The sequence below is a fragment of the Ambystoma mexicanum genome, chromosome 1q, assembly GCF_040938575.1.
Source record: "Ambystoma mexicanum isolate Mex_15411 chromosome 1q, UKY_AmexF1_1, whole genome shotgun sequence".
Taxonomy (NCBI): domain Eukaryota; kingdom Metazoa; phylum Chordata; class Amphibia; order Caudata; family Ambystomatidae; genus Ambystoma; species Ambystoma mexicanum.
The window spans coordinates 807092113-807117462 of record NC_090922.1 but is presented as its reverse complement, the minus strand read 5'-3'; the positions used below and the strand labels follow the sequence as shown (position 1 = coordinate 807117462).

General features: G+C 48.2%; 1 protein-coding gene across 1 annotated transcript in view; it reads right to left on the bottom strand.

Annotated features, from left to right (window-relative positions):
- Window positions 1-25350, bottom strand: part of SHCBP1L (SHC binding and spindle associated 1 like) — a 1561452-nt gene that overhangs the window by 882437 nt on the left and 653665 nt on the right. The window contains exon 5 of the mRNA XM_069635012.1: window positions 14908-15126. Coding sequence (XP_069491113.1) covers window positions 14908-15126 — 219 coding nt within the window. The remainder of the gene's footprint in view (window positions 1-14907; window positions 15127-25350) is intronic.

Here is a 25350-nt window from a genome sequence, read left to right as displayed (position 1 = left end):
CTGCATATTGGGGATAGAGTGAAGAGCCCACAGAGGAACGACTGCCCTGGCAGGGGGGCAGGGGTTAGGGGGAAAAGCAGTTTACATTTCTTTTTCTGGTATAGTGATCTTATTGTAATCAAAAAACCTAATAAAAAGAAGTTTAAAAAAAATGTGTTCAGCCATGTCATCCTTCCTGTCAACACATGCGGAATGATGGGGACTAGAGGAAACGCGTACAGCAGTGGGAAGGACCACTCCACTACGGACGCGTCCCCTAAGGATCCTCTTGGGGGAAATTCCCATGAGCAGAATCTCTCGCACTTCCGGTTGACACTGCTTGTGAAGAGATCCTTTTGTGGGGTTCCCCAAAGGGCGAAGATCTCCAAAAGAACTTCCTGAACCAGCTCCCACTCGTGAGAGACTGTGCTCGGCTTGCTCAGAGCGTCCGCCGCCACGTTTTCGTCTCCAGCCAGATGAACTGCCAAGATCGAAATTTCATGCTGGATGGCCCAGAGCCAGAGCTGCATTGCCTCCCTGCACAACGGGAGTGACCCTGCCCCCCTTTTTTATTGAGGTAGTGCATGGCCACTTTATTGGACGTCATAATCAGGACATTCTTCCCTCGCACAGATGGCAGAATAGCCTTAAGGGCTAGCCTGACGGCCCTCAGCTCTAACAGATTGATGTGGTGTCTGGACTCCGACAGAGACCAACGTCCGCTGGCTGTCAACTCGTTGGCATGAGCACCCCAACCTGAGAGGGATGCGTCCGTCACGATCGTCACCTCTGGCCATGGTTGCCAAAATGGTGCTCCCTTCATCAGATTGCCTTCGACGGCCCACCATAAAAAATCCTGGGCGTCCGAGGTCGGAATCTGAACGGGATCCAGCATCCTGCCAGAGAACTGCGACCACTGCATCTTGAGAGCCCACTGCAGAGATCTCATCCGCAGCCTGGCTTCTGGCACCAGGAAAATGCAGGATACCATGAGGCCGAGCAACCTCAAGAACTCGAACGCCGGGAGACTCTGGGCACGTTGAAACTTGTCCACCATCTGCAGAATGTGATGAGCCCTCACCTGGGGAGGCAAACACTGCCCCAGGAATGTGTAGAGCACTGCTCCGATCTATTGGAGCCGCTGGTTGGGTGTCAAATGTGACTTTAAATTGAGGGAGAAGCCCAGCTTGTGAAGGGAGTGGCAGGTGACGGACAGATGATCCAGGGCTTGCTCGGGAGAGCGTGCCCTGATCAACCAATCGTCCAGGTAGGGGTAGACGTAAATCCCCCCTTTCCTGAGATACGCTGCCACCACCACCATCAGCTTGGTGAAGACCCTCGGGGCGGAGGTCAATCCGAACGGCAGGCCCCAAAACTGGAAATGCAAGTCGCCAACCGCGAACCTCAGGGTACTTCCTGTGCTTGGGATGAATCGGCACATGAAAGTAAGCATCCTTGAGGTCCAGAGACACCAACCAATCCTGAAGTTGAAGGGCCTGGAGCACTTGAGAAAGAGTTACCATCTTGAACTTGTCCTTCCTGAGGAGCTTGTACTACCAACGAAAGTCCATGATGGGTCTTAATCCGCAGTCTTTTTTCGGGATCAAAAAATAATGGGAATATCATCCCTTGTTCCTCTCCGCTACAGGCACCAGTTCTATGGCGCCTTTCTCCAGCAAGGATAGGATTTCCGGCGCAAGGAGCAGATCCGGACGCTTCAGAGAGAGCTTCCCCTGTGGATTGTCGTGAGGCCTCTGCCGGAAGGGAAGACAGTAGCCGTGGGCTATGATCTCCAGAACCCACACATCTGAAGTGATGGGCCGCCATTCTTCAAGATGCTGCGCAAGTCTGCCCCCAACCAGCGAACCGTGGGACATGGCCTCATGACTGACCGAACATGGCTGCGGCAGTGCCTGAGGGCAAAGAGGCAACTGCCCGAGCGGCTTTGGCACCCTGAGTACCTTGCTTTCCACCCCTGGTACTCCTATGGTGGCCCCTTTGACTGGCAGCTCCTCTCGATCTACCAAAGGAAGAGTAGTACCGAAAGGAAGCTCCCCTCAATTGCTGTCCCCTAGGATGAAAAGGCGGAGGTTGACATACTGCAGCGCTCAAAGACTTTGCTGCAGCTTTGGAGGTCTGCTACCGCTCAAGGTTCTCGTCAGCCTTGCTGCCAAACAGATGAACCCCATCAAAGGGCATGTTCAGAAGCCGGGATTGCACATCAGGAGCAAACCCCGACTTCTGCAACCACGCACACCTGCGCATCCCGGTGCTCGCAGCCATGGACCGGCTGACACAGTCTGCCGTGTCCAAACCCGACTGAACAGATTCGCACATGGCATCCTTGCCGTCTTGCACGAGGGCTAGAAAACCATCCCGTTCTTCCCCTTCGGGAATATGCTCAGCCGCCAAAGATGCACAGTTCCACTGAGTGTGTGTAAATCTCGCTAAGGCACAAGTGGAGTTGGCCGACTTCAACGCAATAGCCCCAGCCGGAAATGCCTTCTTGGCCCAACCATCAAAGCGCTTATCGTCCCTATTAAGAGGGATGGTAGGGTACGAAGCCTGCTTCGAGGAGGCCCTAGCCGCCTGCACCACCAAACTCTCCGGAGTAGTGTGCGTCGATAAGTAGCAGGGGTCACTACTGGATGGGCGGTATTTTTTCAGAAGCGACTTATTACCTGCCGGTAGACTCTCCGGAACAGTCCAAGCCGCCGCCACCCTCCTTTGCAAAGCCATGTTAAACGGCAACACCGGATCAGTGGGCACCCTAAGTATTCTGTCACCCTTGACATGAGACGCCGATAGGAGGAATCCGCATGCGCCCCAGGCTCAGGTCAGCCAAACTCCACCTCAGGAGAGGTGCCAAGGCCACTAGCGTCATGCAATGACTGACTGAGTCCTCCATCTGACTATGCCCAGACAAAAGGTCATCAGGGACATCAGAAGGCACAGGCAAGCCCATCTCCTCATCAGACAGTTCCTCAACCTCTGAAATATCCTGTAAAGGTTGGAAAAACTCCAATCTAGGAGCGGGGAACAGAATAGGGCTCAAAACCAGACCTCACAGACTTACTGAGAGCCTTCCTTGGAGGTTCCACAGCCCTCAGTGGCAACTCCTCCACAAACGGCGTCGAGGGCGCCGAGAATCAGCATCGACGGAGGCACCAACAGCGTCCACAGCTTCTTCGAGGGCGGAGCCCCGAGAGAGCCCCTCGATGGACACGGTGCCGATGGCGTTGACGACTTCTTCAAGGGCGGAGCCTCGAGAGAGCCCCTCGACGGACACAGCGCTGATGGCATCGACACCTTCTTGAAAGGCTTCACAGGTTCCGACAGTGTCGATGGCGTCGAGGACCGGCACCTGGATCTAGCACGGCTATGGCGATCTCCCTTGTATGAGCAGGACTACGACAGCTCCCGATGATCACGCAGACCGCCCGAGCCCAAAGGCGTGCTAGTGGTGGACCAAGCTCATTCCTTGTCGGCTTCTTTCGAAGGCGCGGATGGAACTGTGCCTTGCGACTGAAAAATCGCTAGCATATGCTGGCGGAATGAATCCCATTCGGCCGGCAACAAAGACTTGGTGGGAAAAGTCAACCGTCTGGCGGAGTCCTCCTCCGACGATGACGCAGAAGGCGACAGGTGATGGCACTTCCTAGAATGCCTCGACGAGGCAGAGCAATGGTGGGAACCACTCCTAGACCGAGACCCCCTGGATTTTCGCTGACGCGGAGAGTCGCCCCTCGAGTCATCGGTCAAAAGCCCAGCGGACTTCGATTTATGGGGCTTAGACACCCTACCAACCTTCAATTTCTTCTTACGTTCCCGCAAGGCCTTAGACGTCAGAGACTGGCAATCCTCACAGTCGTCCGTGGCGTGGCTTTCGCCGAGGCACCAGAGGCCGATGTCGTGCAGGTCCGTGATGGACGTCTTCGAACCGCAGTCCCGACATTTTTTAAAGCCTGACTTCCGGGTAGTAAAAGAAGACGAAGACATCGCTTTCGAAGAGAAGAATAGAGCGCGCCGAGTTTACGAAGCAAACACCTTTGTGGAAAAAATGGAACTGAGGCTACGGGCACCGTGGGTCCTATATATAACATCCGGTGACCTCAAACCTTGATGAAGGCCCTCGAGGGACAACGGATCGTCGTCATCGACACAGGACGCCCTCTGCTGAAAATTTTCTGAAGCAGCACAGCTTTGGTCATTACCTGTCATAGATGTGGAATACATCGGAGGACACAATCCCCTCGAAATAAGTGTTAGGAAAGATTTCATAATTGTATGTAATTTTCCCTCCATGTGTCAACCCCCAAACTTTTTGCTGCTGTTTAGACACCATTGACGGACTTTGCCAGAGAAGCACAGACTTCAGCTGAACTCCTCTGGGCTTTCACTCACTTTCTATGGGGAAACTGACATTCCCATAAGACAGTCAGTACTGGGAGACTTTGTTTTCCTTAGTCCTTTCCTTATGTTTCAACTCTTGTGCAACATGTAACAAGTGTGCAATGTATCTTACCATACAGCACACTTGGGTCTATAGTCAATTTCAAAGGCCCTAGATAGACTTGCTGGACTTTTTGGGAACTGTGCAGATGTGTCATGGACAGGACTGGTGGCAGCTATCTTTTTGCATTCTTTTTAACCCTTTCCTGCCATGTTAACTGCGTTAACCGCGTTTGGCACGAATAGGTGGCCTGGCACCAAAATGGCCATGCCACAAGGTTCTTTGTCCTGTCCTTTGGCCATCTTGCCCCTTCACCTTCCCCAGGTCGAGTCGACCTGGGTCAGTCCTTATTTGGTCATGCACTTTCCCGCGAATCCCAATGCTTTCGTGGGCTTCTGCATGCCTTGTGTGTGTGCCTCCAGGATGTGGGCTGGAACATCTGGTTCCAATACACATCCTGGGTGCAAGAGAGTCTGGAGTGCCATGAATGACTCGGACCACCGTGGTCTGTTATTGGTCCACATATGGAGTGTGTGTTTGTGAGAAGATCTCCCATTGGGTCCTCTCCGTTTTGGCGCGAAGGGAACTTTGCATAAGAGGAGGCTGAAAGCCCCACTACCATGTCGATCTCCTGAGTTCTCACTGAACAAAGGATAGGATCCAAGTATCCTGCAACACAAAGCCGAGTCGAGGAACTGCTGGTGACCCGCTGGAAGGTTTGGCACCCTGAGCTTGCTGTCGTCCCGTGGGACCCCTCTGCTTCTGGTCGTCCTAGAACAGGGTTGTCCAACATACGGCCTGCGGGCCACAATATGGCCCTCCAAGCCATTTTTTGTGGCCCACGAGGCAGATTTATTTATTTATGCAATGTTTGTTGGGTACCTGTATCCAACAACCATTGCATAAATAAATAAACCGGGTCGTGGTGGAGGACTGTAATTGCCTCTGGTGACAAGGGGTCACCAGAGGCAGTTACAGTCCTCCGCCACTATCCGGTTAATTTATTTATTTATGAAAGGTTTGTCGGATACGTGGACCCAGCAGATTTATTTATTTATGCAATGTTTGTCGGATACATGTATCCGACAAACATTGCATAAATAAATAAATTAACCAGGTCATGGCTTCTGGGAGGGCTGGGTCAGTGCCTGCCTTTTCAACCTCGCTTAGCGGGCTTCCAGAACGGGCCCAACCCTTGCCCTATTGCTTGCAACTTTCCCCTGATTTATTGATGAAAGAAAGAAAAAGCTAAGTGTGCGCGTCAGATTGTTTGCACACAGAGCCCCTGGTCTTGTAGCAGAGTTCATTTTGCTGCAGTCAAGAGGCTAGCCCTGAGCAGCTCAGGGGTCCATAGCCTGATGTATTGGTGAAAGAAAGAAAAAGTCATGTGTGTGAGTAGGTTGGTTGCACACAGCGCCCCTGGTCTTGTGGCAGAATGTATTTTGCTGCAGTCAAGAGGGCCAGCTCTGAGCAGCTTGGGTGCCCACAGGCCACATTTATTGGTGAAAGAAAGAAAAGGTAAAGTGTGCACTAGGCCTGCTATGTTGGTTGCACACATAGTCCCTGGTCTTGTGGTAGAATCTATTTTGCTGCAGCCTCCTGTTCCTCCCCTTCTTTGACCTCCTCCTTCTTCTGTTCCTCAACTGCTCTTTTCACCTCACATTTTGCCCCCATTTCTCCTCCTTTTCTCTTCCTATCTGCTCCACGTCACAGCCTCTATCCTCATCTCCTCTACCAGCTTCTCCTTTCTTCAACTATCACTCCTACTCGTTCTCGAAAATCCTGCACCCTCTGCTTTTCCTGTGTCAGGTTTTACACTCCAATGTGCCCTTCTCCTGGAAAGGTTATGCAGTGAGGGTCCACGACCCGGTTAATATTTATTTATGCAATGTTTGGCGGATACATGGACCTGGCTTATTTATTTACTTATGCAATGTTTGTTGGATACCTGTATCCCAAAGACATTACATAAATAAATAAATATACAGGTATCCGACAAACATTGCATAAATAAATAAATACCCCTATATTAACATCAGACACATGCAGCCACCCAACTGCTTTCAGTGGGGAGCTGCAGGAGCTGTGCTGGGTGTGGTTCAAAATAAAACATTGCTTATGGTGAACAGAAATCACCCGGTTTGAATAGTACCCAAGGGGGAATTTGTTTTTTTTTGTAAAATGGGATGCAAATTGTGCATTTTAATGAATATTTACTAGTCAAAACTATTATTTGCATAGTGAAGTATCTCATTTAGGTTCACCTTTGGGTGATCTTGTTTCCACATTTTATCTGTTGAATTGGATTATGCTTCTTTCTTTACCACAGAAGTAATGAATGTGTATTACAAAGATAAACTGATTTATATATTGGGCACGACACTGCACAGGCTGCATCAATCATTAACACAGAAGTAATGAATGTATATTACAGAGATAATCTGGCATATGTTTTGGGCACACTGCACATGTTCAGGCATGTGTGAGACCCAAGGAGACGGAGGCAACAACCCCAGCCAATTCTTACTATCCCCAACCGCCGTATAGCTACAACTAGGTACCACTGGGTTGTGGAACTAGCGAGATACCACCAATCACCGCACTAACTAAGATATGGACACTGGCAGGTGCACTGGCCATGTGGGTGGGGAGCATGCAACGCTGTTGACGGAAGAGGCAGTGAGATGCTCAAGGGGCCTCGTATACAAAACGAGCACGAACCTCCAGAGGCACATGATGCCCAAGCACCCCATCGAGCGAGATTACGCGAGCACAACTGGTCAACCCAGGATATAGATGCCAACTAACCGAGACCACTAACAATTTCCTCCTCCGCATACACCACTCAAACTCCAAACCAAACACAACCACAAACCTCCAGCACAACAAACCGCACAAACTTCACCACACTGCAACAACAAAACAATAAATGCACATAGACCCGCACATCAGTACACGACCACTACCGGCCGCATACACCCCAGGCCCAGCCGACGGACCTACCGGGCTGAGGATGCCAACAGTACATCACTGCTCCCTTGCACTTTTCCAACCTCCACCCACTAACTCACCCACCCTCCCTCCCTCTTTCAGAGCCGCCAGAGCGCCAGGGGACCACTCCGGTGGTGATAGTGCACGGTACAAATGTCCTTTAACATTAACATTAACAGCATCAATCATGCTTTTTACAGGACAATGCTGGCCTAAACTGGGAAAAGCCAGCATAGACATGTTGCTACAGAGGCATATTTTGGGCACAACCAGAATGACACTGTATTACATCAGTGACAGTGCTGTCTTACACTATGGACACATTGATCATTAACATGTGTTGTGTTGTAAAATGTTCTTGAATGTTGTTGGTGACATGGATTTTTCATGTTCCCCTTTAGAACGGATTGTAAACTTATGGCTTTTTGGTAACTTTTTCTGCTGTAAAATGCACCATTTCAACCCCATATTTGAAAAGAAATTCTTGGGGGGGGCACCCCCCCCAAAGCCTCCCTAGATTTGTATAGCTCCCTCGCTACGCTTGGTCGCCCCCACTATTTCAGAAAAATATTAATACATACACTTTAGAACTGATTGTAAACTTATGGCTTTTTTGTCACTTTTTCTGCTGTAAAATGCACCATTTCAATCCCATATTTGAAAAACAATTCTTGGGGGGAGGGGAACCCCCAAACCCTCCCTAGGTCCTTATAGCTCCCTCGCTATGCTTGGCAGCCTCCACCATTTCAGAAAAATATTAACACATACACACTGAAAGAAATCACAAGCAACTAACCTTTGATCACTACCCCTGACACCAAAAGCTATCTTTGGGACTGCATGGCTACCACTGCCTGTGATGCTATTGTATCAAAGGTCACACACTATCGCTTTTTAACATACTGCTTTGGGTGAGGTTGTTGACTTTTGGCTCGCTGGCCCACTGGGTGACAAAAAGTTAATGCTTTGGCCCCCACATTCAAAAAGGTTGGACAAGCCTGTCCTAGAGGGTCTGCCAAGAGGCTTCGACTCATTGGAATAGTGGGACCAACTATTCTCGGCACCTTCATCAAACCCTGCAAGTAAACTTTCTCAGAAGTGTCCCTGGGCCAACCAGTGGACTGACCAGCTTACCCAGTTGCTTTGCTCTGTCACCGCCGCCATTTCGAGGAGGCCCTCAAAACGTGGTATACTGCTAGCTCTGTGTCCCCGGCACCCTCACACCGAATTTCGTACACTTGGCATTCCTAGGTCTGAAGTGAGACGAGGGCGCCAGGACCGGAGTAAATGCGGTTACCGTGTTGCCCTGCCACGGCAACGTCCTTCGCAAGTCCACTGCATTTGTGACCCTTTTCCCCTGAAGACTGCTGCAGTGAAACTGGGTCGATTCATCCACCCGGAGCAGAGAAATCGCCACTGTCCCGTTTGGGAATCATCACTCTATCTCAGGAACTGAAACGTGCCGAGACGTCCTTTTTGCCGCCTTCGAACCAGCAAGCGAAGTGGACTGAATTGGCAAAGTTTGGGTTTGCTTGCATCGGGGACCAGTGAGTACTCTATACCCCAAGCGGTGGCCCCCAGAGCGAAGGCCCATTTTTTACGCACAAGTGGCCCCTGGGGGCCCCTCTCCTTTCCACTGCTATTGCAAAATAGCGACTCCACCCCAAACTCTCGAACTGCCTTCAAGTAGAGGTCCTTCTTGAACAGTGGGAACTTGTTCTGCATCGCCTCATCCACATTCCCGAGCTGCTAGAGACCCCTGAAGAGACGCTATTCTGCCCATTTGAACAACCGCGTGCGCTGGCATTGCATGTACTATTGCGCACAAGGCTCCTCTCTTCTTAAGGTTGGACTGCCTCTTAGTTAGGTGTATGGTTGATGTCGAACTGGGCCTAAAGACTATCTGCACTGCCTGTTTCCTTCCCCTCTAGGTTGTTGACATATTTCGTGCATTTAACCCTTAGACCCCAATGGTCTTGTATATACATTGTATTGATAGTGTTGTGTTGGTTTACTTAGTGTTACTGTGATTCATTTGCTATGGTCTATGTTACAAAGGTCTTGTAATAAATGTGTCTATATTTTTGATATAACACCTGTCTGGAGTAATTTGTAAGTGTCCTTGCTCTGTGTGCTCATTGAGGTCCTTCAGTCACCTTCACCCCTCCTGAGACTTAGGGCCTCATTACGAGTATGGAGGCAGCCATGCCCTTAATAAGGGCATGGCTGCCTCCATACCGGGTTCCAGTACCGGGTTCCTTCAATGAGGAATTACCAGGCCATTCCAACCTTGGAGGACCCGGTAATTCCTCATTGAAAAAACCCATCCCCATTTGAGCCCCCATAGGGCTCAATGGGAATGGGGAGGGAGCTAATAACTGGCCCGTTAATAACGGGCCCGTTTTTAGCTCCCGGGTCCCCTCGCGAGACCCGCTAAGGACGCCTGGTTTACCGGGCGTCCTTAGCGGGTCCCGCAAGGGAACCTCGTAATAGGGTGTCCCGTAATGAAGGGTGCCGGTCCCGTACCGGCACCCTTCATTACGGGTGCACCAGCCTCGTAATGAGGCCCTTAGTCTTGACCGCCTGCCATAAAGGACCAATATTGCTACATTTCCAAGTCTCCAGCAAGCAAGGATATACATACATTTATCTGGCATTGATACCAGAGGAATGATATTACTTTCTCTCACATGTGCAGCCTGCAGGCACTTTTTTTAACAACTTCTGTGAGAAACCTGAGGGGATCCTTACTCCTACTCGCCCTCGATCCTCTTCTAAGGTGGCCAGGGAAAGGCCATCGCTTTTGGATCCTGACCCTGGGGGTGGAGAAGCGAAGGGAGGATCACCTGGGTGGATAGTCCTTGTGGATTAGGAGTAGGGTACTCCCAGGCGAGACATGGTATCCCTCTTTTCCCTGGAAAAGCCAACCTAACTCTCCCACGGCCTTTATGGGCTATTGTACACAGTTTCCCTCAATTGTCATCATTCAACCTACTACAGTACTGGGACGAGGATGAGGCGACTAGGAGTAGTGAATACTAGTAACCTATTTCACCATTCTGGTACTGGGATGAAGAAGATGGCTGCAGAGTATTGTGAAGGTCGGGCATGTCATTCTTATTGCAGTCAGGCAATTCTAATTGAAGACTCACACCTGCAACCTGTCAAGTGGCTGCAGGTGTATAAAAAGGGAGGCAACCAGCAACACAGAGACCAACAGGCAGGAGGACTGTGTGGGAGAGTCCAGCAGGGGGCCCAGTTTGGAAGGAGGCAACAGTGGTGGGTCCAGCGCAGCCAGGACCCCGGCAGAGGACCCAAAGGACTTGTGGTGCCATGGAGCGGGCGGGCCGTGAAGTAACCGCAAGTTTGGGAGCATCTGTGGTCGAAGCAGTGCATCTGGAGCTGCGTGCATAGAAGTGGAGGAAAGGAAGCTGCCAGTGTCTGCAGAAGCAGAGCTCGCGAGCAAAAGGAACTCAGCTACCAAGGTTGAATACAGGCAGTGCACCGACTCGGAAGGAACGTACAAGACAGGTGAGTGAAGAAGGCAAGTCACTTGGACCGGGGCGCTCCTGGGGACTGTGGGGAATGAAAGGCAAGCGCTGAACTGGTGAAACCGTATGAAATTGATTAAATGAACCCAAGGCTGCGGGTTGGGTGAAATAGAAACGGAAAATCAAACAGAACAAGTATTGAATACCGCACTGAATGCAATCTGTATGAGCAAAGTTTTAACGAATGAGAAATGGATATGGACTAAAACCATTGTTTTGTGAAAGCCAAGTAAGTGGCAAGAAAGTAAGAATGGAAGATTGCAAGAGTGAACCCTTGTAATTGAACATATAGTGTGGCAAATCCAAGGATTGGTCCAAGTTGTGTAACAGTGTGGCAAAAGCAAGAGGCTGACAAGGAGAGGTCAAGTGAGTGGTAGCATCCACACAGTAACAAAAGCAGAAGAACTTGTGTGGGTACAAAGACCTAAAGTACCTGGTTGCGCGGCCTGTGATGGGTAACTGCGCCTACACCAGCGAACCCTCAACTGTGGAAGCCAAAGACCTTGTTTAAGCAAACCAGGAAAGAAGAAGTTGAAAGAGTTATTAAGTTTATCCAGAAGCAAAGATAACCTTATTTTGTACACTGAGAGACAGAGGCCAAACAGAGGTTGGCACGTTCAGGTCTTGGGGAAGGGAATCCTGAGATATGATGATTTTTGAGGTTGTCTTGAGAACGGAATCCTCAAGCCCCATTTCTGTGAAACTATGTTGTCTTAAACATGGGGAAAGGAACCTCGAGTATCTGTGGAACTGTGTTGCCTTGAATTTAGGGAAGAGAACCCCAAGGATTTGTTGAACTGTTTTGAAATTAAGAACAGGAATCCAGAGACTTTTGTGGAACTTTCTTGAACTTGGAGAAGGGAAGCTGAAAAGGGAGGCTACGAACTGGAAGAAGCTCAGAACTGTTGTTTTATCAACATTACTTTTGGTGTTGACATCCCTACACATTGTGCAGCTTTAGTTGGGAGGGAATGATTGGTTTTGGACAAAGACAGACTTTTAAGTTGAACCTTCGGGCTCAGGCTTTCCTTAGTTTTGTTCAGGTAGGGAAATCCCACCTTAGCATAGGGCAAGTTAGGCCTTCAACCTTTCCTGACATTTCAGTTAATAAATCCTTTTGTTTTGAACTTTGAATCTGTTTTCTGTGTCTTGCTTTTTGATGCCTTCCCACTTCACACAGAGACAGAGAAAGAACTTGGCGCAGCACGCACAGGAAAGGTAACAAATGTTATTCTCCCAGCGTTGCAGTGATTGCACACTGGCAAGTTCTCTGTAATGGAAGATGTTTCAATATAACGTATTGCTTTGCATGCCTACCAAGACCTTTATCAACTCCAGTGTCACATAATAGGAATACAGAGAGACCCAGGATAACAATAGCAATAGGGCTCACAGGAAAAGGGAGGGAGACTTCACACCAGTCTATAGCCGTTGTGAAATCCAAGATGGCTCCACACCCCTCCATATAACCTCAGGCCAGCCTCCATCCAAGTGACCTGATCACCAACACATGGCCCAATCACATAACAGTACGGCCCTTCACATGGAAGTGCACTAGATAACATTACAGTCCACCCAAGGAAAGGAGAGACCCTGCTCACATATGGGTTTTGAAGGATTCTGGTAGAGAGAGCAGAGAGTGGTGAGCAGGCAGAGACAGTGTTGCAGGCTGTTGGGAGAGTATGAAGGAAGGAGGAGTTATCAGAAGGATGAGCCTTGTTGTGGAGATGGGGGTAGATCAGAGAAACATCAGCGAAACAGCAGACCAGGAGGCAGAAGGTGGTGAAGGCTATTAACACCAGTGACAAAGATGGGAACATCAGAGAAACAGCAGACAAGGAGGGAGAAGGTGGTGAAGGCTATTAACACCAGTGACAAAGATGGGAACTAGTGGAGAGATACAACCAATACTCCTGAAAAGATAGGATGAAATTGAGAACAAGTACCCCTTCTAGATATAACTCAGGGAGGTTTTGGCAGACAGGGTTTCCCGAGGGCAGAATCTAAAGCCAGTGGTGGGAGGTCGGGAGACTGAAATCTCTCTGGGAGTTAGGAAGCATATCCAAGGTGGCGTCAGAGCAGCTGCCCCAAAGACCAAAAACCCATAGCATGGACCTTCGCATCAAATTGGGCACCACCTGTACCTAACACTGAAACCTGTGACAACAAACCCATAGCCAAAGAGGTACCGCCACCACCACCGTAACCTCCTAGAAGAGTCCTTCATGCTTTTCACAACCCCAATGACTGGTTGGCTAGACACTCTGAGCACCTACTCAATTGACAAGGATTTAGGCACTCGCGAAACCTGCAACCCAAAGACCACACACACCTATTGGACATTCAAGCAGGGACCAGACTGAAGCGAAGCCAATCACTGGAACATGTGAGCACTTTGTGACAATTTCTCTGGAAAAGTCATAATACAATGCAAACACGCATTAGTTCTCAGATAGTGTACTACCTAAACTTGACTTACATGCTATTCCCTGTAAATCTAGTTGACACCAACCTTAATCGTATCCCCCACTCAGCACACTCCAACATGCCCTTCTGAGAACTTGCATTGTGTCTTCTTAGTCTAGGGTATTGTAAAAACAAATGTAGGTTCTCAAACACGATAGTCAAAGAAATAGAACAATGACTCCTGAGGACATTTGGCCCTTCTCAAAAATTCATACCAAAGAGAGCCAATGAAAATATAATTGGAAGGGTGTTCTGGACAGGACCCTATAGGGGTCAGGAAAACAGTAAAGCATGGAGTAAGGGGTCCCAATGAACCCATCCCACCAGGCATTGCCTAATTTCAAGATAGCACCACCCACACTACACAGGTGTACTCCATACTCTAAGCACCAGCCCACAGTAGACAGGCTCCAGTCCATAAAAGCCAGTTAGCTCAAAGTGTGTGGCATGTGAGAAGGAGGTGGAGGAAGTTAATAGGAGCAGGTTGGCGAACAAAAGGTGTAAGGTGTTTTGAAAGAATGTGAGGAAAGCGCTGGGTGTTGTAGGGGTAGGCGTAAGGAGGGTGGAGGTGATGACAGAGAGTTGGTGGTTTGAGGCAGAATATTGAGGAGATTTGGAGGAGGCGATAACATCTGCAAGAGAATTGTATGGAGATACTAAGGAGGTTTGTGGAGAAGGGTCATCTCTTCGTAATGAAGCAAAGAGGTTGGAAGGGGATAGATGCATTACTATCAGGGGAGGATGATGGAAGGAGGACATAGGAGGAGAGAAATCCACTGTAGTTGGGAGGAGGACAGGTGGCTCCAATATCATTAAAAAAAAGGGAGACTACAGTGGGTCAAATCAGACTTCAGAGGCTGGAAGAGGTACAAGACAGTGCATCCCACTCAGGGCCAGGCAGGTTAGGACAGTGCCCATCAGGCGGGAAGTGCACTGGTTACCAAGAACCTAGAACAGGGAGGTGGTCAGGCAAAAGCAGACACCTGAATTTCTTCCCCTGATTCTGGGGGCTGACACACTGCACAAGACAATGCACAAAACATTCTTGTGTCAGGCTCTTTGTGCTCCCACTCGGGCTGCCTGTGACGTTATCTAGAGTTGCCACTTGATAGAAGTGAAATGCCTATTTAGCTTGACACTATGCATTTAAATTCATTAAAATTGTACTATGGTTAAGGTGCACTATTACAGTAATGGGAGGAAGAGGATCGACGACAGAAGTACCAGCTACTTTGCTCCATAACAAATCCGGGGACTTAAAGACGTATAAGATTTTGTGACATCACAAATATGGCAAGCAGGGACATGACAGGACCAATTAGAGACATCAAACATAGCTGTAGGATTGTCCCTGATGCCTTATCAAAATCATGGCTAGCTGTGATTGCAGATATCAGAACTGAGGCACAGATGTGTGTTATGGCTTTTCATTTAAAGCTTTAATTTAAAAATGTCTAAAAGATGTACCTGAGGCGCAGATCTTCCCAAATCTTTAACAATCCACAGAGCATAAGGACTTCATAGTATTTGTTCCAGCATTCAACCGCTTCTGCTGCAGAAGGATCTTCTTTGATGTTACTTTGATACTCAATCAACTCCAACCGCTTGTTTCTATATTTCTCTAAAGTTCTCTTGAAACGCTGCCCAATAGGGCCAGGTATTGTCCCATCTTGAATATCATAATATCTTAGTAAAAGGTTTTAAAAAAAACGAAATTAGACAATTTTTAACAATGAAAATAAAATAACACAGACATGTACAAAAACAAATATTACAGTTAATACAACTGAAAAAGGTACTGCATTGATGAAAGGGGATGGGACGTAGGAGTACAGCAGACCTATAGTTTGAGTCCAATTTAGTTAAACAGGATATACTTTAGTTACCTCTGTAATTTAAAGTGGTCTATCGCAGTGAAGATGGAGGATAAGCTTTAAGTATAATCTCATGGAATACTTACTGCTCTAAGAGCAGATTTTATTAACAAGCTCCATAGTATGCAATTTTGTGCAGTTGATCATTTACTTCTGGTTAATGTCTGGGTAAACCAAGTACACATCTTTTAAATGAATATCAGTCTGTCATGTTCTTAAGTGGTAAATACTTTGGTACTCGAAAATGTTTGTCCTGCAGTATCTTCAACTGAACCTTGGTCTTCTTACCATCATCCAAACCTCAAATAAAGTCTTTAAGTGCAGAACCATACAGCCTACCACTGGGTTACTCCACTATCTGTCGGTACCTGCATCCAGAACTAGTAAACAGTCAACGAAAACACCACCCTGCAACTCAGAATATTGTCTCCTGCCGCACTAAGGTTCCGGCAGATCATGATTAATGTCTAGAGTTCATTGCCACTGCTTTTTTATTGCAAATGCCTCTTCCCCTGTCCTCTCTCTACCCACCACTACACTCCACAGACCCTGCACGTTGAAACCTCCTTACCTGCCCCTTCGGCCTTCCCGCGCCAAGCTATGTCTGCTCCCTAGCTGCCATGGGAATAGCAAAAGCATCCTTTTTCGGTTTCCCCGGTAGCCATATTTGTAGTGTTTTGTTTTGGGCGATAAGCACGCATGTGACGCATGAAGGCGAGTTCCCATAAAAAAGGGAATTGTAACACCTTTGAAGTCAGCCCAGGTTGCTAATAGCTTTAACCCACTCGGTCTGTGGCAGACCTCATGGTGAGGCTCAAGTAGTCAGGCCAATACCACCAATGTCGCCCCAAAACCCAGTGGTTAAAGCTACATTGTCATGTTGGGAATTCTCAGCAATTATTAAACTGCAGTAACATTTAGGATCAACTAGGCAGATGGCCCATAAACCCTGCCTTTGGAGGCCATCTTTAGATTTATGATCACAATGTGACTGAGGTTATCAATGACGCTCAATAGGGCATGCAGGCAGAATGCATGTGAGTTTATGGAAGAGGCCAACATCGGATTACTAGATGTACAGGTAAATTGTTTTTTCTCCTGCATTGGAACTTTCATAGATACAGAAACTTTGAACAGAGAAAAAAACGGTATTTTGTACATACATTGACATCACCTTACTTAAAGAGGTTCGTCTGCACTGCTTTGCCAACCCTCACATCTCTCCATGCTTGAATCTAGTCAGCAGAGCCAGGTGAAAGTATGTGCTACTGCCCACGCCAATCCTCTGCAAGTAGGTGGGCATGGGATTCACCCATCATTGCATCTGTAGAAGACCATTTTCTTGTAGAATAGGTATTAACTGCCCCTTCCCCTGGGGACTTTACTGTGATAATCACAGTAGACCTTGCATTGAAATAGGCCTACCATGGGTTTGCAGCTCCAAAAGACACAGTTGTGTGTGTTTCCCAAAGTCTAAGTTTTCAGCTCTGTCTATGTATCTATGTAATAGTTAAGGGCATGCTTGACATACACACTTTGCTTGTGAAGTGGGTTGTCAGTCGGAAAAGGTAGGCACCACCACCGCCTCATTTAGATGGAAATCCTGAGGCATTTTTTGTACGAGAAGAAGTTACTTACTTGAAATCATAGTTATTAATCATGGTTATTTTCAATGAATCTTTAAACAGTTAATATTGCCACCAATGTGCAGGATCTTTGAAATCAAGAGAGAATTATCTCTTGCGTCAAGCACATTAGTTTCCTAATTAAATTAACAAATATATACATTCTGCCTTTCTGACTTACTGTTTTTTCAACTTTTGCTCAGAAAAGAACAATAGTGATCCCACAGGACAGATTCCTTCGGTAAACTTTTCAAAGAAGGATTCAGGTCAAGCAAACAGACTAATGAGAACATTTTTAACACGACCGGGTATGTGTCTTTTCCTTTACAAATGGTGGGCATTTCTTATCTTTTTTTCCTTTGTGTGTCTTTTCTTGCATAGAGTAGGTAATTAAAAAGAAGTCTACCTTTTTGTCCTTTTTCTTTCAAAAATGAGGAAAAGAGAAGCCCTGCTTTGGTTCTGGCTCATAGTATTTTGGCTATTTTTAAATTGAAATACTTTTAATTAATTGTTTTCGAGGATCCAGCTCATGCATATTACAAGTTTATGACTGATAATGAAGATCCCATGAAGGAAAATGACTAACATACAGTCATTGGTTGTGAGACGCCATAGATGCTGGCGGCAGTGATCAAGTGCAATAGTGCCCAACTGCTTGCGAATATGGGCGAGTGGAATAATTCATATATCAGGCACTAAGTAATTAAATCACATCTGGTGCTGTACTAAACTGCAGATAGAGGAGACCAGGTATTGTCATGTCTGTGGTATGTCAGGAGATTTTGAAAACCTTGTGTAGGAGGTTGGGTAGGAAAGAGTGGAGGGCCTACCTGACAACCCTCAACTCTTCAATATTTATATGTAATGATTTCCGTACTTGATCCAAATGGCCTATGGTTTGCAGGTCCAACACTGCTGTGCCCTAATCCTGCAGGGATGCATTGGACACCACTTTAGTGACTCGATACCTGAAACAGCGATTTCTCAAGTAGATGTGCAAATCCTTCAACTAGCAGAGAACAGTGGCGCTGGAACTATGGATGCGGTCTTTGAAGTGTATGTTTTTGTGACCTTTGCCATGTGTCTAAAGAAAGATTTTAGCAAAAATTGAACACAATTGACAAAGCCAAACTATTAGTAATTGTGATGAAATCCTTGTGAGTGTTGTCGATGAAGATATATCACCTATATAGTTTTAAAGAAATGCGTCATTGAAATCTATCACGTACAATAACTTCTCAGAAATGAGAGCAACACGTGAACTACCCTTTTATACTTCCGAGAATGTGTAATGCACAGTAATGGGCAATGCAAGAACCTTCCTCTTTTCAGGAAAGACTGCTGAACATTTAATAGGACAGTAATGGACTTATTTAAAGTATAGCAGCCCATCCTTCTAATAAGAACGTCCCAGCACTTCTGATGGACAGGGAGACAAACATACACTTCTGTGGCTGATTTCAGGGCATAGCACTTGCTGTATGACACTTTTGAGTAACCTTGCCCTCTCCAATTCCAGACAAACAACTACACTGTACCTTCCCTGAAAGCCATTCAGAGGTGCTGGCCTGGTTATTTCGGTATTGGACGGTTCTTACAAGCACTGCTAGGCTGGGCCAGGAACATTCACAAATTGAGAATACAATACAAGTGATACATTCTGAGTAATAGGGCCTTGCAGAGACAGCTTTTGTTACCAAATGTAGCTGAGCATGTAAGTGCACCTGCTATGTGGATCCATGTATAAACTGCAATTTAGATAAGATACACCTAGTAAAAACATTCAGTGGGTTAATGGGTTGGAAATCTAATTGAGCTCACATACACTTGTACATCTGTATAGGTTTGAAATGACTTATATGGGGCAATTGTATAAGCACTTCGCAGCAGGGTTTGTATATCCATTGGGAATGTAGCTTAGTTCAGTTTATTGATTGTACATAGCACTCAAGGCAATCGTGCTACTAGCTCTGAGCACTTCACAATCCCTTCTCAGAAGGGGTGTACTACATTTAATGGGGTAATATTTGAACACATCAGGAAGGCTGCTGCATCATTTTAATAGATTGTACCCTGCAACTTGTGTTCCTCTTCTCTACTAAAAGTCTGCAAGGCTTCCAGTTCTGAGAATAGAGGAAACATGATTTCTGGAAACAAGAAGGAGAATAGCCCTCGGGCCACAGTAGAGTGGAAGATGCCATAGCCATTTCATCCTCCTATCCAAATCCTGAGGCTGTTTGAATGGGAAGTCTTAGTTACTTACCTGTAACTATTTCACCAGCATTGGTACCTTTCGTAGATTCACATGCTTGAATATTCCCAGTCATCAGTCCATAGGAAAAAGCAATCTACATTGATAATGATGCCTAAAAGGCACTCAGTTGTGTAGTTCCTCCACCTCTTTTTGGCCCCTTTTGTCCCTAACCAATGAGGTAGCAGGGCTTAAGCTCCACCCCAGGCAGCCATCTTCAGACTTTGAACCCTATAGTGACTGCTAGATTGATGAATGCCTGCCTTTTGAGCAGCTCTAACAGGAAGGTGGGAGGGCGCATATGAATCTATGAAAGATACCAATGCTGGAGAATAAGAAAGTTACTCACCATAGTGACTACCTTACTCCTAGTCCATAATCCCCTTTCCTCCATACTTGTGGGACATTCCGTCTTTAGGGATGGGACCGGAGCACTGTTGATAAAAAGCATAAAAATGTATTTTGTTTTGTCCTTCTTCACTTTTTACGTGGGGTACCGCATGCGGCCGTAACCCGGCCCTCCTGAGCTCCGCCCACGCATCGCCCTTCAGTCCTTTAGTATCGCCAGATCTGCAACCATTTAAGCAATAATAGAGGATATTTATTAGAGGGGACGGCGGGCAGGTGTATGGAGGAAAGGGGACTATGGACTAGGAGCAAGGTAGTCACTACAGTGAGTAACTTTGTTATACTTCTACGTCCCGTCCCCTTTCCTCCATACTTGTGGGAGATCCCAAAGCACTCCTCACAGGAAATACGGATGGATGGAAACTCCTTACTGAAAGAGGTTTTTAAGAACAGCATGGCTGAATTGAGCATCAGCTCTGGAGCTCAGGTCCAAGCAGTAAGGCTTACAAAAAGCTGATGGGGAGGCCCACGTAGCCGCTTTGGCAATGGTCTCCCAGAGAACATATTTTTGGAAGGCAACAGCAGCCGCTTTTCCACGTACAAGATGGGCATGAATGCCCTTCGGAGGTTGAAAGCCCGGAATGGTATAGGCCTCTGAGATACAGGAGGCAATCCATCGGGAGGTAGTAGCTTTTGAAGCGGGTTTCCCTTTCGGGTCTCCGAACGTAACAAAGAGTTGGGAGGAGCACCCGAGTTCAGTTGTTCTGTCCAGATAGAACTTCAGAGCTCGTCTGACATCTAAATTGTGCAATACTCTCTCGGCATCTGAGGCCGGGTTCGGAGAAAAGACAGGTAATCATATGGATTGATTCAAATGAAAATCTATCACTACTTTAGGAAGGAAAGAAGGATGATTGCGTAGCACAACCTTATCCTTATGTAAGGTAAGGAACGGGTGTTCCACGGACAAATCTTGAAGCTCGCTTACACGCTTTGCTGAAGTCACTGCAATGAAAAAGGCAACCTTCCAAGAAAGGTACTCCAGATCCGTCGTAGCCATAGGCTCAAATGGCTTATGGCACAAGGCGGTCAAAACCACATTTAAATCCCACTGTGGGTGAGGATTGCATCCAGGTGAAAAAAATTTAACAAACCTGTGAAATGTCTTTTAATGACTGGGTTAAAAAAAGAAAAGGAACAGGCGTCAGTGGACAGGTAAGCGGCAATAGCCGACAAGTAAGTCCTACAGGATAAGGCATGAATGCCTGAAGCAGCCAGATAAGAAATGAACAAAAGGACAGTGTCAATCGTAGCATATCTGGGGTCTAATTGCGTAGCTAAACACCAGTGACAAAACCGGAGCCACTTGCTCCCATACTGAGACCTCGTAGAAGGCTTCTTGGCCACTTGTATAATGCGCATATTGTCTTCAGACAGGTTAAACTGCGCTACGGATTTGAATTCAGGCACCATGCCGCCAAGCTGAATGATTGTGGGGAGGGGTGCCACATCTGCTGATCGCACTGGTGAAGCAGGTTGGGTATCAACAGCCATCTGATCGGAGGACAAATGGACAGATGCTGAAGTTCCGAAAAGCAGAATCTGGCTGGCCACCAAGGAACTATGTACAGGAGAGTGCAATTTGATGCATTCCTGAGCTTGCAGAGTGACCGATGAATCAGAGGAAGAGACGGGAAGGCATATGCTTTCATGTTGTGCCACGGGATCTCGAGAGCATCCCCTAGAGAAGAGGCCCAAGACCGTTTCTGGATGCATAAAGAGCAAATGTCCTGTTTGCGGCAGTCGCAAAAAAGTCCACTTCTAGAGTGGCCCATTGGCAAAAGATGTTGGAGAGGACTTCCATGTTCAGTTCCCACTCGTAGCTGGCCGCTGTCTGCCGGCTGAGTGAGTCTGCAGTCACGTTGAGTTGCCCCGGAATATGTACCGCCAGCAGCCAAATGGCATGCTGGATGGCCCATTCCCACATCTGAATGGCAAGGTCCACAAGAGCTGGTGACTTGGTACCACCCTGCTTGTTGATGTAAAACATGGATACCGAGTTGCTCGTCCGGACTCGGACCACGCAGTTCGTGATGAATGGTTGGAATGCTTTCAGCACCAGAAAAACAGCCAGGAGCTCCAAATAATTTATATGAAACTGCCTGTGCTGCGGCGTCCATTGATCGAAAACCTGGAGATGATCCAGAGTCGCGCCCCACCTCAGAAGGAGGAGTCCGTGGTAATTGTCACTTGTGGGCTGTGCTCCTGAAAGGAGGCCCCCACTGTAAGATTGCTGGTCGAAGACCACCATAGAAGGTCTGTCATCATGCAGGATGGAACTGGGACCATCTTGGAATCCGAGTCCGAAGCCTGACACCAAGAGCTCCGAAGAGCCAGCTGAGTACGTCTCATCTTGAGCGCCGTAAGAGGAAGAGTTAGTACGCACGAGGCCATGAGGCCCAGAAGCCGCTGGAACCACCAAACCGTCATGTGCTCTGACTGGATGAAGAGCTGACACGTGGCGAACAGATCCGCAATCCCGTCCGCCGTCAAATACACCCTGGAGTCTATCGTGTTCCACCGTAAACCCAGGAAGATCAAGTCTTGGGAGACCGTCATGGAAGATTTCCGCCAGTTCACCGGCAGCCCAAGATTGAACAGGAGCTGGAGGAGAGACTGGAGATTGCTGAAAGCCATCAGTGGACAAAGGCTGCGTAGGAGCCAGTCGTCCAAATATGGATATACATGAACACTTTGTAGCCGAAGGAAAGCTGCGATGACCAACATCATCTTCGTAAAGACACGCATCGCCGAGCTGAGACCAAAAGAGAGCACACGGAACTGGAAGTGCTCCCCTCACAGGGAGAATTGCAGATATTTTCGATGCAGCCTCCCTATCAGGATGTGCATATACGCATCCTGAAGGTCCACTACACTGAGCCAGTCGCCCTTCCGAAGAGAGGACCTTATTTGGCAAGGTGTGATCATCTTGATTTTCTCTTGGGGAAGAGAAAGGTTGAACTGGGAAAGGTCGAGGAAGGTGCGCAGGCCAGCCTGGTTGGGTTTGGGCACCATGAACACTCGAGGTGAACACTCGAGAGTAAAAGTCCTCCCCTTGCTTCCCGAGGGAACAAGTTCCACCGCCCTCAGGTCTAAAGCTTCTGAACCTCGGCACTGAGGGAGGGTGTCCCAATCTGCTGGAAGGGAGGATCGAAGGGTGGGGTAGGGGCAAGCGAAAGCCCGCCCGAGCGATGGACAAAACCCATCGATCGTCGGTGATGGTCTGCCAGGACCGACAAGGATTTGGTGGTTTGGGTACTCGCCTTGGTCTTTGTGAGTTTGTTACCCATAGAAGAATGAGACCACTCCTTTCCGTTGAAAGGAAGCTCCAAAACGTTATCTTGCACCTCCTTCGAAAACTTCATCGCATGGAGCCATGCCTGGTGGGAGGTGTCAATTCCCACCATCAGGCCTCGAGCTGAAGTATCCACATGGTGTGCCGCAGCCTCCAGGATATCCTGTGCCAACACCCTAGCGTCTGACAAACCGGCCAAAAGTCGTCTAGCATATCCATAGGAATGCACTCCTGGAATTCAGCCAACTCCTTCCACAGCTTCATATTAGCTGCCACCAGAATCAGCTCTGTATTTGCTTGCCGAAGTTGCAGTACTTTTTTGCCCAAGGAGTCCAGAATTTTGTCTTCCTTGCAGAGAATCTGAGCCGCAGCTGTAGAGGTCGGCTTGGATTGAAGCGTGGCCGAAGCTACCACCGTCGAGGAAGGGAGCGGACAAGATGCCAAGGCTATCTCCTCAGAGGTGTGAAGCCTGTATCGGGCGTCGATTATTTTATTGATATGCAGCCCACTCTTGTGGTGACAAGGTGAACGCTCCCGAAAGCATCCCTTCCTGCGGAACAGGGGCCTCAGGTACTGGAATGTCATATCCAGAACCCAGTCATGGTATGCTCTGGCAGAACGGGGATGAGGGTCATCCAGCAAATCGGGAGCAGACGGTTGTACCGCCACAGGTTTTAAAGTGCTATCCCGTTCTACCGGTCTTCTACCGGTGTCTTCTCTATGGGAGACAAGGGGAGGAAGAGCTGGAGGCGGAATGAGAGGAAGAGGTGGTACCACCGCAGGGGCTGCTGGAGCCGCCGGGGTGAAATGTGGAGCTGGAGGTTCAGGGTTGATTTCTTTGAAAAGACCCTTAAAGTACTCTTTCATAGGGTCAGAATGCATGAGCCTCTGAAATTTGTCAAAAAATACATCCGCTGATAAAGATTTACGCGCTGGGGTAGGCAGAGGCCTCACATATGGGGCATACCCCCACAAACGCAATGAGGATGGTTGCCAGGATGGCCCTCCACCAAATCGGGTCCACATAGACCAACGGAGCAGAAGTAGGGGGAAGCGAGACAGTATGTGGCAACGGGATCCGAGCACGCCACTCATAAGAAGGACGGAACAGATTTTTACATTCCACCTGAGGTGAAAAAGGCTGCTCAGCCCCAAAATGAAGATTCCCAGCACCCGCGTCGAGAACGTAGGTGTAAGGGAAGAATCCAAAATGGCCGCCATGGACCATTAGCGGTGGGCCGCCGTTTTGTCGATGCCTGAAGAGAAATGCGTCACATGTACAGCTGAGGCAATCGTCTCCACAGGCTGGTCAAGGGACTTAAGTAACATTTTAGCCTTGACACAAGGATCCTCGGCCGAGCCGGTACTGGGAGGTCTCGGATGTTTGCTTGACACCTTGGAGGTGGCCCCAACATTAGCCTCCATAGGAGGAACCTCGGCAGAGCCGGTAACAGGAGTTACGGTGCATGACCGCCCTCTTTGCCCCCTCGACAGAACTGGTATCACCGCGATGAGCGCGGGAAAACTGAGGAATCACCCTTACAAACAAGACCTTAGGGACAGGTCTCTCGGTTTTGTCGGTACAGACCTTACCCTCAAGAAGAGGAACCTTGGGTTTCGTCCGGGTATGTGTAGCTCCATCGTGAGGGTCCTCGAGCCGTGGCTTGGTAAAGAAAGCTCCAGAAAAGGAGGCCTGAGGGCGTACCCCGGTGTCTGTGTGGAAAGCTCCAGAAACTGAGACCTCGGAGCGAACCCCGGTGTTCAAAGCCTCAGACGAACTGGGCCAACGTTTAGCACCCGACAGGTGAACCTCGGAAAGTGTTCCGGTCTTGGCAGGTCTGTCATGGGAACCCTCTGAGAAAACTCTGCTATGCCTATTAGGCCTGCGAGGCACCTCAGGAGAAATCATGGTGGTAGAGCTACTGGAGCCCCTCCCAGACCGAGAAGAACCCAGAAAGGAGTCCCCCGGCCGGGGCACTCTAAAAAGTAAGGAACTTACCGGACGTCTTTTCTTTTCTTCGATTAAAATCTGAAGATGAGGCCGGAGGAACGTGCCGAAAGACGTCCTCCCACCGAAGAAGATGGCGCTGAGTGCCCGGACGGAGAGGGAATCGCAGTAGAAGCACGAATCCCAGCGGTGGTCCGGCCCGAGACACTCCAAGCAGAGAGAATGGGGACCCGCCCTAGCGAAGCGACGTTCGCATGAAGAACAGGACACAAATTCCAGACGCTTCGGCATAGACGGAGGACTACGCGACCGCAGAACCAGAGCAGGAGAGAAGGACAACGGGAACAAAAAACTCCAGAAGACGCAAGTGCGCCCAGTCACGACCGTGCAGAGAAAAGGACTGAAGGGCAATCCGCGGGACAAAGCTCAGGAGGGTGGGGTTGCGGCCGTGTTCAGTACCTTGTGTAAAAAGAGAAGGACAAAAAATTCCATTTTGATGCTTTTTATCA